At 46.3% G+C, this 14,551-nt stretch overlaps 1 protein-coding gene across 1 annotated transcript in view; it reads right to left on the bottom strand.

Moving 5' to 3' along the window:
• ubap2a (ubiquitin associated protein 2a) overlaps window positions 1–14,551 on the bottom strand; it is a 30,138-nt gene that overhangs the window by 11,913 nt on the left and 3,674 nt on the right. Inside the window, exons 2-17 of the mRNA XM_063210946.1 lie at window positions 14,199–14,336; window positions 12,501–12,578; window positions 11,861–11,971; window positions 8,262–8,439; window positions 7,484–7,561; window positions 7,100–7,163; window positions 6,652–6,761; window positions 6,233–6,288; window positions 6,019–6,089; window positions 4,541–4,718; window positions 3,831–4,140; window positions 3,175–3,557; window positions 2,370–2,599; window positions 1,404–1,695; window positions 766–805; window positions 275–446 (exon numbers count right to left, since the gene is read on the bottom strand). Of these exons, the coding sequence (XP_063067016.1) occupies window positions 275–446; window positions 766–805; window positions 1,404–1,695; window positions 2,370–2,599; window positions 3,175–3,557; window positions 3,831–4,140; window positions 4,541–4,718; window positions 6,019–6,089; window positions 6,233–6,288; window positions 6,652–6,761; window positions 7,100–7,163; window positions 7,484–7,561; window positions 8,262–8,439; window positions 11,861–11,971; window positions 12,501–12,578; window positions 14,199–14,294 (2,447 nt within the window). The 5' untranslated portion in view covers window positions 14,295–14,336. The remainder of the gene's footprint in view (window positions 1–274; window positions 447–765; window positions 806–1,403; window positions 1,696–2,369; window positions 2,600–3,174; window positions 3,558–3,830; window positions 4,141–4,540; window positions 4,719–6,018; window positions 6,090–6,232; window positions 6,289–6,651; window positions 6,762–7,099; window positions 7,164–7,483; window positions 7,562–8,261; window positions 8,440–11,860; window positions 11,972–12,500; window positions 12,579–14,198; window positions 14,337–14,551) is intronic.

Genomic DNA, 14,551 nt, shown 5'->3' with positions numbered 1-14,551 from the left:
TGCATGACATTACATGACACTGACGCATTCAAAGCGAGCTAGTTCTCACAGGGTATTGGTTACAGTCCATGTACATGTCAGCAATTACTGGATCGGGTGGGATTTGAATCTACAACCCTTTCCAAAACACAACCAAAAATGTGCAAGTCACTTTAAACTACCATGTACAGTACAATCCAACCAGTGCATTACATTAGACAATAAGACATTATGTTGTCTAATTCTGAAACGTGTCTTGTGCCCTGGTGTGTGTTGTCCGTATTTGTCCCCCTACCTGCTGAGAGGGGGGAGGCTGGAGGACGGGAGCTCAGCTGCCAGGTTGGAGAGGGGGGTACTGTGGGGGGTCACCGAGGGGGGCATGTGGACTGAGGGGGCAGAGGGTGGACCGCTGACGGCACTGCCCAGAGACGGAGACTCCGGCTTGGGGGTGGAGGACGCAGATGTGGCTGCGGTGAAAAGGGAAGGAAGAGAGGGGAGGGAAGGAGCGATGTAGCCAAGAACAAAGGAGGAAAGGAGAGATATTCATCAGAGTTCTCTTCCGGAATCCATTGGACCTTAAGTGCCTCTAAACAAATGAAAGAGAAAAGAAGGCCACTACAGTGGTGTGTCAGAGCTTTCTTTAGCCACTGAGGATGGTCCTTTCAAGAGCTTTGCTTTCTGATGATGTGAGAAACTGGATAACAAATTGTTTCCCAGAACAAATAGCTCTAAGTGCCCTTTTTATGCTTTGTGAATTGATATGGGTTTGTAGCACTGTATACTTACAGTCAAGAGCAGCAGAGGTCCTCACACCATTATAACCATTCTGTAACGAAGAGAAAAAAAACAAAAAAAAACATCCCCTTAAAAAAAACTGAAAATACAGCACAACTATGTGTACTATGAAATGGCCAATCATGCTGGCATATACAGAGTCACGGGGCAGGGAAAAGGGGAAATGCGACTCATCCGAAGAGTTTAGTAATAAGAAAGTGGGTTCTTTGAAAGCTCAAAGCCATCCAGTTGCTAATACAACAGAAGTCTGTGGATAATCTGACGTAGATAAGAATTTTCACAGACAAAAGCTGTCAAAATGTCAGTAAACCCTGCCATATTTTCTATCCAAACCGTTAAGAATCAGTTGACTATAAAGAGACCTCAAGATAGGCAGGTCATTCACTCTGTGAAGTCTCCTGTGCTGGAAGGAAAACAAGGCAGGGTTTTACATTACATTAAGCTGACCCAAAGCGACTTACAGCCATTTTTACAGGGTATTGGTTACAGTCCCTATTGGTTACAGTCCCTGGAGCAGTATGGGGATTGGTGCCTAGCTCAAGGGCACCCAGGAACAGGTGCACCCCTGATGCCCCATTTTCCGCCCATTTCTCTTCGTTATTGTCCATTGGTTGAACATGCCGACTCACCGTCACAGGGCCTGGTGCGTCTTTGCTCTGGGAGAAGGCGAGGCGCGAGTGTGGCGGTGGCGCTACGCCGCAGTCGTAACTGCTGACGCCAGCCGTTGAGGAGGATGAGGACACGACGGAGGAGGGGGGTGGCGCCGAGGGTGCGGCCACGCTGGGCACCGCACTGCTGAGCGAGGAGGAAGCCAGGCTGGGCAGGCTGGGCACCGACGACACCGCAGAGGGGTAGAGGCTGTCCGAGGAGGACATGGGGGGCAGCAGCAGGGCCGACGGCACCGGGTTGCTCACAGACTCACTGGGCACAAAAGAAAAAGAACTTTATTGTTACAACTATAACACATTGATTTACAATACGCGTAACACCAATTCAATGGCCTCAAAGTGCTACAAAAGAAAGAGTTAACGACAATTTTCAACCATTGTATGAAATATAAAAAGCCAACATATGAAAAAAAACAGATAGATACAGAAACAAATAGTTAAACTAGATACCTTTCTAAAAACGAGTGTTTTCAGGCCATTTTTCATGGAATGAGGACGGGTGTGATATGACATCACAATCAACTAGGTCATGTACTACTGAGGACTGGCAGCTGCTACCAAGACCATGGTCACATGTCAAAGAGCACATGAGTGACAGCAAGACCTTGTGACCAAAGAATTATGAGGAAGTACAGGAGCAGTCCACATGATCCATACCCTGCAAAAACATGCTTGCATATGCAGTATCTAAGACATGATAATATAGACTTGGCTGTGTTCAAGCTTCGCTATGTGTAGGGACCACAGTGATTGCTCCTTGTAAGGTCTAAACGCCTCGGAGGTGGAAGGGCCATGCCATGTGCATTTTTAGCGTACCAAATATTTGCAGACTCCAATACCGCAGACTACAATGGTGTGCACGTGTGTGTGACTGTGTTTCACTGATAAAAGGAGCATCCGTGTGTGTACATTATGTGCATGTCTCACCTGATGGGTTTGGAGTAGAGACTGCTCTGTGTTTGAGTGACGACAGGAGATTCCCGGGGAGCCTCCATGCTGCTGCTGCTGCTGCTATTCGTGGGAGCGGCGGTGCAGGCCTCAGGTGTAGCACTGAAGTCCGGCAGGGCCGACTCCGAGCCAAAGTCCAGCGCCCCAAACTGCACGTTCAGCCCAGATATGTCTGCTGAACCCGGCATTTCCACTGCAGACGAGGGGATCTAACCACACACACACACACACACACACACACACACACACACACACACACACACACACACACACACACACACACACACACACACACGGTCCCATATAAGATCTGTACTCTTGGAGGAGCTGCTTGACTAGGTCATTTCTACTGCAAGTTCAGCAGAAGGCAGTGTGTTTAATGTCTTACTTTTTTGGCATTTAACTGTACACTACTGTCTGATGGATGACTTGCATGAAGATTTGAGACAAATATTTTATGTCAATGTAGTGCAAGAATAAAAAAGTAAAGGTGCCCAGAAAGAATGTGGCTCTATGAATTTTCATACCTACTTCATACAACATTTCTCAAAGGTCAACAAAGAAGGTTGCATGTGTTGGACAATGAAAGGGGAAGGCTAAATATAGCTATGCTGAAAATGCATAATATGTACTGCTGCCAACGCTTACTCTCTTGTTTGGTGAGAGCATGTCAATGAGTTTATTTTCCACACTCTGCTTCTAGGATGATTGTGCATTTGTTTCACTTCAAAAAAGCAAAAATATCATGCATGGTGCCTTCAAGTGTGGAGGGGTGGGTGCTGACCTTGGAGGTGGGAGGTATCCTGCGTTTCTGCGTCTTCAACTGCCTCTGCTGTTGTGCGTTGGCCACAGCCTGTGGGTCGGGCTGTTGCAGGGGGGCCAGAGAGGCCGGCTGCTGCTGTGCAGGGGCCAGAGAGGAGGGTCCGAGTGAGGGCTCCTGCGGCTTGGAGAAGGGCTCCAGAGCTCCTCCTAGTGGGGCGGAGGAGGAGGAGGAGGTGGTGGAGGAGAGTGAGGGAGGAGGGCTGGCTGCCTGCGGCTGCTGCGGAGGTGGCTGCTGGCGAGCCAGGGGGAGGGGGCTGGCATGGCTCAGGGCGCTGGGCGCCGTCTGCCGCTGGGCTGCCAGCTGGCTCAGCACCAGGGAGGGCTCCGGCTGCAGCTTAAACTCACCTGCACGGGGACACATGGGGCAAAACACAAACAAGGTTACACTTCAGCACAGTGTGTGTCACAATATTTCCCCAAAAGTCACTCAGGCAGGTGCAACTAATCCAAAATGTAAATGTTGGTAAACTTTGATGACACAAAACAACAGTCCGAACGTGATTTGGACCAGCGCTTCACCCTCAAATTCTGCCATTACGCGAGGGTGGAAAGTGCACTGCTTCCCACACAGTGCAGAGAGATTGGAAAAGACCCAGAGAGAAAGACGGTGACACTCACGTCCAAACTGAGAAGACATGGCCATAGAGCTCTGCGTGGCGGGCGGCTTCATGTCCCACGACGACGGAGCAGAGGTGGCTGAGGATGAGGGGGCTGGTGGGGCGACAGCGGACCCTGACGATGGACCCCCAAGGCCCGATCCCACCACGGGGCTGTGGTTGGCTCCTGAGCTGCTGCTCACGCTGGGGGGCTGCGAGGGCAGCGGCCCCAGGCCTGGTCCCTTCAACTGCTCCAGGATCTGAGCACCGGCTGACTGGCCACTCAGCTTGGGGCCGCCCAGCTCTCCGAAACCAGAGCCCAGCACAGACGACTGCAAAGACACACACAAACAAAATGGTTTGTCCATTTAACAGTCCCTTTAAATATGCCATTTAAACATTTTGAAGTGAACGACAATTTAAAAAAAATACAGGAGCAAGCTGGAGATCAATATCTACATACAATGGATACAATAATTCCCTCTAAAAGTCCCTCTTTCAGCTATTAAGTAGATTCAAAAGGAATGAAAGTGGAATGCTTGCTTCAAAAGTCAAGCAGAATTAGGTTAGGCTGGGGGTAACACTCTTATCATCAACTACTCATCAACAAAGTCAGATTTACATGGTGCATCTTCTAAGGTAAATACTATGAAAACAGACGTCAACATTCTGTAGGTTACTAGGGTGGTATAATTGAGGTGCAATGCAGGGTTTATTTCAGCGAGGTCTCACCAGAGTGGCGTGTGCGTAGCTGGCAGTGCCCGGTGTGGTTCCCCCGTTGCGGGTGGTTTGGTGGTGGTGGGAGTTGGTGAACACCAGGCTGTGGCCGATGGGGCCCGTTGGCGCCTTCAGACCCCCGCCCACCTCCTCCCTGCCAGCCGGCTTCTGCAGCAGAGATGCCAAGTCCAGACTACGCAAAAACACACACACACAAATAAATCTTAACGCGTCTCCTAATACAGACATGCATTCAGGACACTGAGACAAAACAAACAGACTTGCATAGATAGGAGAACCGATCTGCATTGTTAGGTGCTTCTCAGATGGACCAACGATAGAACAAGGAGAGTGACTGGAGCACACGGCCTGCTCAGCCAATTATTCAACTTACACAATGCACCTCAACTGATGCTCTCATTAAAGGGACACTGTGCAGGAAATGGTAAAGAAGGGTACTGCAACTATGCTGCTCATTGAAACTGGGCTGCCAATTGCCAAATTTGATCTTTACATGAAAGTTTTCTAAGTAATAATCAAATATTTGCTAGTATGGTCCAAGTAGTCATTTTTGCAGCTAAAAATGGCTATTTTTGGAAATTCAAAATGGCGGACCATGGAGAAGATCCCCCTTTTCATGTATGAAAAGTGCAATTTTCCCAGTCATAATGAATACTTAGAATGTGATGGTGGTGGTAAGTATTCATGAAAAAGGTAACATTAGTGAATGGGTAGCATGAATTCTGAAAATAAACAACTAAAAATCTCACACAGTGTCCCTTTAAGTTAAAGCCCCAGTAAGGAAATTTGAATATTTCTCTGCCTCTTCTCACAAATCCCCTCTATTGTCTTCCTGAAAATCCCTACCATCTTTAAAAATGTATGTGTAACATAATCTCGGAACATTATAGACTTTGAGAGAGTGGGGTGGGAGGCCTGCTTTAACAAGTGTAGTTTTCAATCAACAGACAGTGGAGACAGTCAAGAGGGATTTCATTCATCCATTTATGAGTCATGCATTGGCTGACTAAGGTGACTGGCGTTTGAGACCGTGTCTTCAAGGAGCAATAGAGCAGTATTTTGAGCTAGTCATATCTCAAAATAAGACCATTTCAGTGATCATCAATGTGTGCAACAGGCTCTCAGACTGTGTGACAAAACGATATAAACTACAATGCCATCTTACACTACAAGCTCACTTTTCTTAATCCCCTCCAGACACACGTACATAAGAAACGGATTCCATGCCAAAACAGCCACCATGACAAAACAAGACAATTATTACCTTGACCCAACAAACAGACACAAAGCCAAAACACCCTGGAGTATCATCAAAAATAATAACCTATGTGGAGTTTCTACACAATTTCATGCGGTGCTGCTGACATGCCATAACACTTTCTGCGGTGAGTCTCAGTGTGTATGCGTGTGTGTGTGTGTGTGTATGCGTGTGTGTGCGTGTGTGTCTGGCCTGCGTGGTCCTGCTGCCTCACCTCTGGCCAGCTGTGACGTGGTTCTCCGTAGCAGGTGGACAAGAGGCAGTGAACACTTTGGTCTCGGAGAGCTGATGGGGAGGCAGAAGAGGGGGGATGCAGGTGAATATTAGGGCCCCTAAGTAAGCTCAAAATCAAACAACACATGTCACACACATGCACTTTTGGTCGACTCGGGTGAGTGAAATCTGTTTTGCGGCGCGAGTTGACTTACATCTTCACTCCAGTCTTCAGCACCCCAGTCCTCCAGATTGCTGCTCTTCCAAGCCACTGCAAAAGAGAACCAGAGAAAGAAAACGTGAATATGAAAATGTGAAGGAGTGCGAAAAACCAGTAAGAAAAAGTGAGGAAGACAAAAAAGGCAAGATTGATACACAAAGAGAAAATATGAGGATAAAAGATCAAAAGGAAGCAACAGCAATTTTAAAATAAATAAATAATGATTTATCATTATTTTAGTCAAGTGAACTGAACACAAAAAGCCACACCAGGTCATACCTGCGCATCTGTCTCGATAAACCCCACTAAATCCCACACAAAATTGCCTCCCACAAGTTATGGAAATTGCACAGTACCAAAGAGCTTAAGAGAACAGCTCTCCACGTAAAAATAAATCAATAACTAAATACTTGCCTGGTGCAGCTGTCCCATCTGTGGCATCATTGGCCCCTGTCTCCCAGTTCTCCGTGTGGCTGCCCCCTGTGTTCCCCCCCTCTGTGGTGTAGTCTGCAGGGTTGAAGGTCCTACATGCGGGGAGAGAGAGGGATCAATCCATTGACACAAAATGCATGCTTCTTCACCAGTGTTCCTGGATTTTTGTTGTCTTTACAATAATTGAAAAGCCAGATTTGGGATATGGCCCAGATCCGACTCCTAATCCGGGTCCCCATGGACAATTGCCTGTAAAATTATCATAGCACAGTGCGCCATAGCACCCCCCACAAAAAAGTTATTCAAAAGCCTTAGGTTAATTCAGAATCTGGGGAAAATGTGGACTTCATGGCAAGTGTAAATGTACAGTAAATACCCTTAAGTGTGTTACCGCTCCGCTTACGTTAATGGTCGCAGCAGAGGTACCCACCCCATTCCTTGTGCTGTAAACCGGCTGGTCCCGGGGGCTCTGCCTCTTCCCCTGCTTCCAGACACTGCGCGCAAGCACACACACACACACACACACACACGTCTGAACATTTGGTGCAGGGGGGCATGAAGGCAGCTGCAACATTCCATTGTAGGTGTGGGGCAAATGTAGGGCTGTGGGCCACCAGTGTGTGTTGTTTTGTGTGAGCGCGCGCGCACACACACACACAGGAATGAGATATGACTATAGATATGTAGATATGTGACTACACAAACACTGCTGGGTCAGGGTCATGTGCTAAATAAGGTGGATTTGGAATAGATTTAGTTGTGGGACGTTTCATGTGAGGATGATCCAGGTCTACTGTTTTGCCCGTGTGCCTACCTCTTCCTCTCCCTCTGCGCCCACGGTCACCCCCTCTTTCCACAGGAGCAACATCCACACCATTTTCCTCTGCACGCACTGAGAGAGAGACCGAGAGCGAGAGAGAGAGAGAGACAGAGGGCGAGACAGAGGGCGAGACAGAGAGCGAGAGAGAGAGAGAGAGAGACACATACACAGAGGGAAGATGTGAAAAAAATGAATTAGTACATACAAAATACATTTCAAAATAATAACCTGTATTAACCAAGAAACAGATTTCTCCATTACTCTTTGCATTTTTCGCTTTTCCTGACACCAACTTCTCGTGTGGCCAAAAGAATATACAAACTGTCTTCTCTCTGACTTCTCTGATGTCGTAGCTAATTGTTTTTTTTTTTTTAATACATATATTTTTAGGGTCTTTTATGCCTTTACAGGACAGGACAGTTGAAGATGGTGACAGGAAGCGAATGGGATAGAGAGACAGGTGGGGATCGGGAAATGACCCTGGCCGGACTCAAACCAGGGTCCCCGTGGGTGGGCATGCAAGCCCAAAGGTGGGGGGCTTAGCATGATGCGCCACAGTGCCCCCAGCTAATTGTTTTCAAGTTCATTTGGCGCAAAACTATATTCAGTATAATCAGATGTCTTCTTTCAAGTAAGCCTATCATTTTGAGAGAGAATGAGACTGTCGTGTACAAAACTAAGAAAGTGCATTAGTCATTAATCTGCAGAAATAATAAACATTGTTGGAGCTGCTTTTGTGAGTTTAAATTGAGTCTTTAATACCCACCCCCACCTGGGCGGCTGCGGCTGCCTCCGCGGCCCTTCTTGCTGGCTCCGCCGCGTCCGCGGCTGCCCTCTCGCTCTCCGCGCTTGTCCCGGTTCTCTCGGTTGTCGCGGTTGTTCTCCTTGGTCTCTGAGGAGCCGCTGTCTTTCCCCACCTTCTTCTTCCCCACGGTCTCCCAAGAGGCGGTCTGCACAGGGGAAATGGACATCAACAAACGTCATGTAAACTCGCTGAACTCTTTGAAAATAAAAGTAACTGAACGCCAAGTATAAATTATAAATTTAGAAATAAAAGACATCAGTCCTGGACACATCAACCCATGTTGACTCATACACCGTGTAGGGATGAATATACCAACTGTACGGATGTAGTGTCGTAACAGATCGTCCATTAAAGGACAAAATACGGTAGGAATTAGGAAATGCTGTGAAATTCATCTTAACTATATTTTGACCAGATTTACACAGTCTTAATCCTAAACTGTAAGGCGGCATACATCAGAATGATTCTGTGTTGGTTTATTGTGTGCATCATCTCGTGAAATGGGCGAGCAATCATGTTCAGGGCATAATATGCAGAGCAGAGGCACACATCTGAAGTGGCGGATTGAAAATGTGGCCTTTTAATCATGTGTGTTACTGTTTATTAGGGTTGTAATGATATTGTTACCGTTTACTAGGGCTGTAATGAAATTGTATCTAACCAAGAAATCGTAATACGCAGAGTCATGATAATGTATCGTGATGCAAGAACGCAGTATTGTGATACGCCCTTTCAAATTTCTGTTGCCCTTCAGCCCAGAAAACAAACACATGATATGATGCGAAAGTGCTTCCAAGCTTCAAATCAATATCATTATAATTTGAACCTATAAACTATCATCAAAAAGATACATTTAAAAAAATCATGGGGTGTATCGAACCGTAGATCATAAATCGAACCGAATCGTGAGTTGAGTGTATTGTCACAGCCCTACTGTTTACCATCCCTCAGGATGCTGAGCCAATACTGTTTACTGCTTTACAGCTGCTGTGGTGTACTACAGCAAAACTACTACTCACTTCCCATTTAGAGTTTTCCAAGAATACACACAAGCGTGTGCGCGCACACACACACACATCCCAACGTTACTCACACACACACAAAATAAAACAGCCAGCAGGATTTATTGGTGTGGGCTCCTCACATTACCCTACAGCACAGCGGACACAGCCCCACCACTGAAATGGACACCGCTGGCGGAGTTACCCCACTTACGTAAACAAGACATCTAAAACACACACACACACACACACACACACACACTTCTCTCATCCCCTCCATCTGACCCCATTCTTTTCCTCCACCACAACTACTACTACCCACCAGGTGTAGCAATCACTCTGTCATGAGTGCCAAATAACTATCAGAGCCTCACAGGGGGTGGGGGCCATTTTTTTTATTAGAGCCCCTGATTGCTAGCCAAGCCGCCTCTTAGTGACGCAACACTTTCAGCATTGCAACTAGTCAGGTCAAGAGCAATGCAAGTACTTTCTGAGTTCCCGCAAACACGGGAACTCCTTTCACTTTGTCGGGAAGCAAACAACCTTAAGCAAACCAAGGGAGGCAGGTCAACCATGCCGTTTGGGAAATGTTAATTGTTATGCTCTTGGTCAAACCAAGTCTCGAAGAGATTTGAACGTCGATGATAATCAGGCTGATTACAATGAATTAAACCCTCAGCCTCCTGTGGCAGCTCAGATCACTGCAGTATTTTGGTTAAGGGTGGTGTTTGTGCCGTAGAGTGTTTGTGTTTGAGTGAGAGGGATTAAAAAACAAATGCCCAGCAGAGAGATTATTCTGATACACCTCAGCCACCCCTAGGAAACAAACAAATCATAGCTGGCTGGTGTCATATGTTTGGAGAAGCAGAGTGGTGCCAGACCAGAGGAATGGAAAGATTATTGCATTACTGCTTAATGTGTGCAGAAATATGCTTCAAAAACCTCCCCCACCACCCCCAAAAAAGTCTCCTGGAATCACCCCGTACAAAGTGGGGAGTGTGGACGCCCTTGGCCTCTGGGCACCTGTGGAGAATGACCTCAAAAATACTGAATCAGAGCAAGATATTGCAAAACACGCCCACTCAATGCAAAAGCGTGTGCTCAAGTTGGGTCTTCTAAGGGGGCGTTGTCCCGTACTTCTTCTTCTCTTTTTGAGGTGTTTGCGCAAGATGTGCGCTACCGCCATCTACAGCGCTAAGGAGACTTCATTGATTCTCAACCTCAGGACTCCGAAGGTCTCCTAAAGGGGCGTTCACGCGACATAAAGTGGATATCGAAAAAGAAACAAAATGACACTTCTTGTTAGATCCACCTTCTTTGATGACATTGTCCAAGAGAAAAAGAGAGGCCATGACAGCTGATCTCCAGTGGAATTACAGCCAGCACTGGCTCCATCCCCTCTCCCAATTTAAGCCTAGCTGGCCCTAAACACACACAATTGAATAAATGAAACGAAGAACAGTCAGGGCACACCTACCACCTATGGGTGCAAACGCCATTACACGCTGAAGGGCTCTGCTCGACGTGGGCGAATAAACAAAGAAGAAATCTGAAGAGTGCTGTCCTTCGTTTCATTCATTCAATTAAGTTTTTTGTGAGATTCAGCACCCAGTTAAGAACTGTTAAAATTAGCCTATTTAGGCGACAGTGTGAGCGCGTCTTCTCTACTTCCTATACACTCCTTACTCCATACTTCCTGGTCCTCCTCTCCTCTTGCCTTGGTGCTTCCCCGCTGTCAACCAGCGTAGACAAACTTTTTGGGGAGTGGGCCCCCATTCAGAATATCCATTGTAAATGACAGTGAGACCTTTGAATTGAGTTTTTTGCAAGATACTGAATCAAAACTCGGATCATCAGTGACGTTGAGCCTCCTGTCACGAAGCCGTAGGCCACAAGGAAGGATGGGAGGACGTAGTTTGAGCCACAGTTCCCCAAAGCCCTTCCTTTGTCCAATCCCACACATACCCAACCCCAGTCTCACCCTCACCCTCCCTAAGCCCTACAGGTCTACCCTGGCTCCTCCTCAAATCTGGCCAGGCTGATGTGAGCGCTGTGCCTATTGCCCCCGCCTCTCTCACTCCTTCACCACGTTTTCGTAGTCAACATAATCATGACAATTGTCGTCCTTTGCAGCACTCATGTCATGTCGGAATTAACAGAAATGTTCATAGAAGAGGTACACATTTGTATCGAAGAGCTTCTTTGCTACAAATGTCATGCCATTAGGCCTGGGTTCGAATCCAGATGGGCCAAGTCTACTCCCTTGGCCTAAGAGAAAAAAGTTTGGGTCCGGTTGATTGTCAGGTTAGGTCATGGGTTGGTATATTTTTTTGATTGTTGGAGGCACGGATAAAGCGAGTTATGAGAATGAAGAAAAGTGTTAGGTCTTATTTCATTGAATAACCATACACAAAGCGTCACTATTTCTAGAAGATTCCAAAAACTCGAAAAAAGAGAGTTTTTGGGTCGCACACAAAAATTGACAGGGTTGGACAGCAACCGGAACCTATTTATTTTTTTTAGCCCTATCGCTTCAGTGCCCTGACCCCTTTCCCTCCCCCTTACCGTGTCCGAGGTCCCTTCCAGGAGGAAGTTGATGGCTCGATTCACATCCTCGTTGCAGTCGTGTAGTGCCACCATGCACTCATCCTGGTTCTTCCCCGTCACTTCCATCAACTGCAAGCAAACACACATGCACACACGTCATGATACATCAACATGTAGGATGATGAAAAGTCAGACCACCTACATCCAAACACTCATTTTAGCTGGGTGGCAAAAACAGAACCAAAGTGAATGATCTGAAGGAAGTGAAGAGGAGAGCACACATATTAGAGATCACAGCAATTTCCCCCTCCCAATATGACAGTAGTTTAGTATAAGTGTATTGCCAGAGGGCCTCTGTATTTTTTTTTGCCAATGCAATGCATGAAAATGTCCCAGCTCCATGTGTGAGCGTAACACAGTTACACAGTAGGTCCACATTTAGCAAAATCAAGCCGTTCCTACATAAGCCCAAATCCTGCATTTTAATGACTGTTTCAAACCATTTGCATTAAAGTGATTTTTTTTTTTATTAACTAATTTGTGGTGCGATGATGGAGGGGATCCTTGCAGTTGCAAGACTTTTTGCCCCATTTGGGGTCATCGGCCCAAACAATTTTGAGAGCCCCTGGTATAAAGAGTGGTCAGGACTCCTTCTCACCTGTTTGACTTTGTCTTCGAAGTCTGCATCATTCTTATCATAGATCATCTGGGCAAGTCGGATCTGTTCGGCTGTTGCCTGCAACACACAAGTGACGAACACATTACTGCAACATTGTTTGCAAATGGGTCGTTGACATTTTTAGTCGACGCAATTGTGGTGCACACTGGTGCATGCAACCACAGCAAAAGCCACTTTTGCAAGATTTTTAATGAATTCAATGAATTACTACAATAGTACCTGATGCATATAATTATGCATAAAATACAATGTACATTTACAAGCTACAGTAAATCAAGTTGTGTAGTTTTTCATCCGTTAGCCACTTTTCTCCTGGTTATGGATTGGTGTAGGGCAGGGGTCCCCAAACTAAGGCCCGGGGGCCGGATGCGTCCCGCTATGCCCCTTTGACCGGCCCTCCACCTCTCTGCACCTCACCATTTGAACTGGCCCAAAGAAGCAATCATCACAGAGAAGAAAAAAAAAGATAAAATATATATTTTTTAAATATTTTATTTTGTTTATCAACCGGCCTTCCCACACTTGTTGCTACTTGTATCACTTATAAACTGTCAATCACCATATTTTTCTAACCTTTCCTTGCTATTTTTACATGGTTATTAGAAATGAAAAGGAATACCTGTGGTATTTTAAATTGAACAACATGTGAAGTACTCACTTCTTTTGCAAGTCACTTGTAATTATGAACTATTTTGTGCTAGAAATTATGGCTATAGGCAGTGGCCTAGTATATAGCCCACATGATTGATCCCGGCCCCTGATCACAGTCAGGAAAGACAATGTGGCCCCCAGAGAAAAAAGTTTGGGGACCCCTGGTGTAGGGAGTAGGGGCATGTTCCATCCATACCATGTTTTTGATGGCTCTGTAGAGACCATGTGAATGTGTCTGTTGTCTCCACTGTGAACACCTTCCATGACTTACACAGCACTTGGTGTGTGTGTGCCAGGTTACATACATGTGTGTGTGTGTGTGTGTGTGTGTGTGTGTGTGTGTGTGTGTGTGTGTGTGTGTGTGTGTGTGTGTGTGTGTGTGTGTGTATACATCACAGGAGTGTCTTCACAGAATGATCTACCCATGAAGGTATGCAACATCCCTTTGATGAACTCAACCGTAACTGGTGTGTGTGTGCATGCATGTGTTGGCATGTGTGTGTTTTTTGCACACATTGCTGTGAGTTCAGTTGTCTCCGAGTGTGACTTTCCGAGGTTGGGTATGAACACTTATTTTGAGTTTACTCACTGTATGATCTACATTTGAATGTTTGTAACATCCCTGTGATGAACTCAATTGTACATGTAACAGTGGCTGTGTGCCAGGTTACATACGTGTGTGTGCCAGGTTACATACGTGTGTGTGTGTGTGTGTGTGTGTGTGTGTGTGTGTGTGTGTGTACATACGTGTGTGTGTGTGTACATACGTGTGTGTGTGTGTGTACATACGTGTGTGCCAGGTTACATACGTGTGTGTGTGTGTGTGTGTGTGTGTGTGTGTGTGTGTGTGTGTGTGTGTGTGTGTGTGTGTGTGTGTGTGTGTGTGTGTGTGTGCATGCTGCAGTGAGTTAAGTTGTCTTCCTGCAGCTGTGTGCCGAAAGCTATGTGGGCAAGAATCTCTCACATGCATCGCCTGAACCAACGCACCTGTGGCTGTGAATTTTGACTGGCTGTTTCTGAACGCACCTGTGGCTGTTTCTGTGGCTGTGAGTTCTGTGTGGTTGTTGGCAGCGCCTTGTCCCGAGGGCCCCGGGCTCGGTCGCTGCCTAACGAAGTCATCATATACAGTATATACAAAACAATGTATGTACAAAATAGAAAAATCTGCAAGACAAAAAACAAGGAGAGAGAGAGAGACACACACAGAGTCAGTCAGGTTGTTGCATTTGAAACTGTCCATTTCTTCACTAATGTAAGGAGCGGTGAAGTCTCAAGTGATGATCTCAGTAGCCATTACTTTTCACCTTCTTTGAGACATTGCGACAAGTCTCACCCAGACATTACCATTCAGTGACAGAGGTCGCGTTAACCGACAAATG

This window comes from Engraulis encrasicolus, chromosome 11, assembly GCF_034702125.1.
Source record: "Engraulis encrasicolus isolate BLACKSEA-1 chromosome 11, IST_EnEncr_1.0, whole genome shotgun sequence".
NCBI lineage: Eukaryota > Metazoa > Chordata > Actinopteri > Clupeiformes > Engraulidae > Engraulis > Engraulis encrasicolus.
This window is presented reverse-complemented; position numbering and strand designations above follow the sequence as displayed.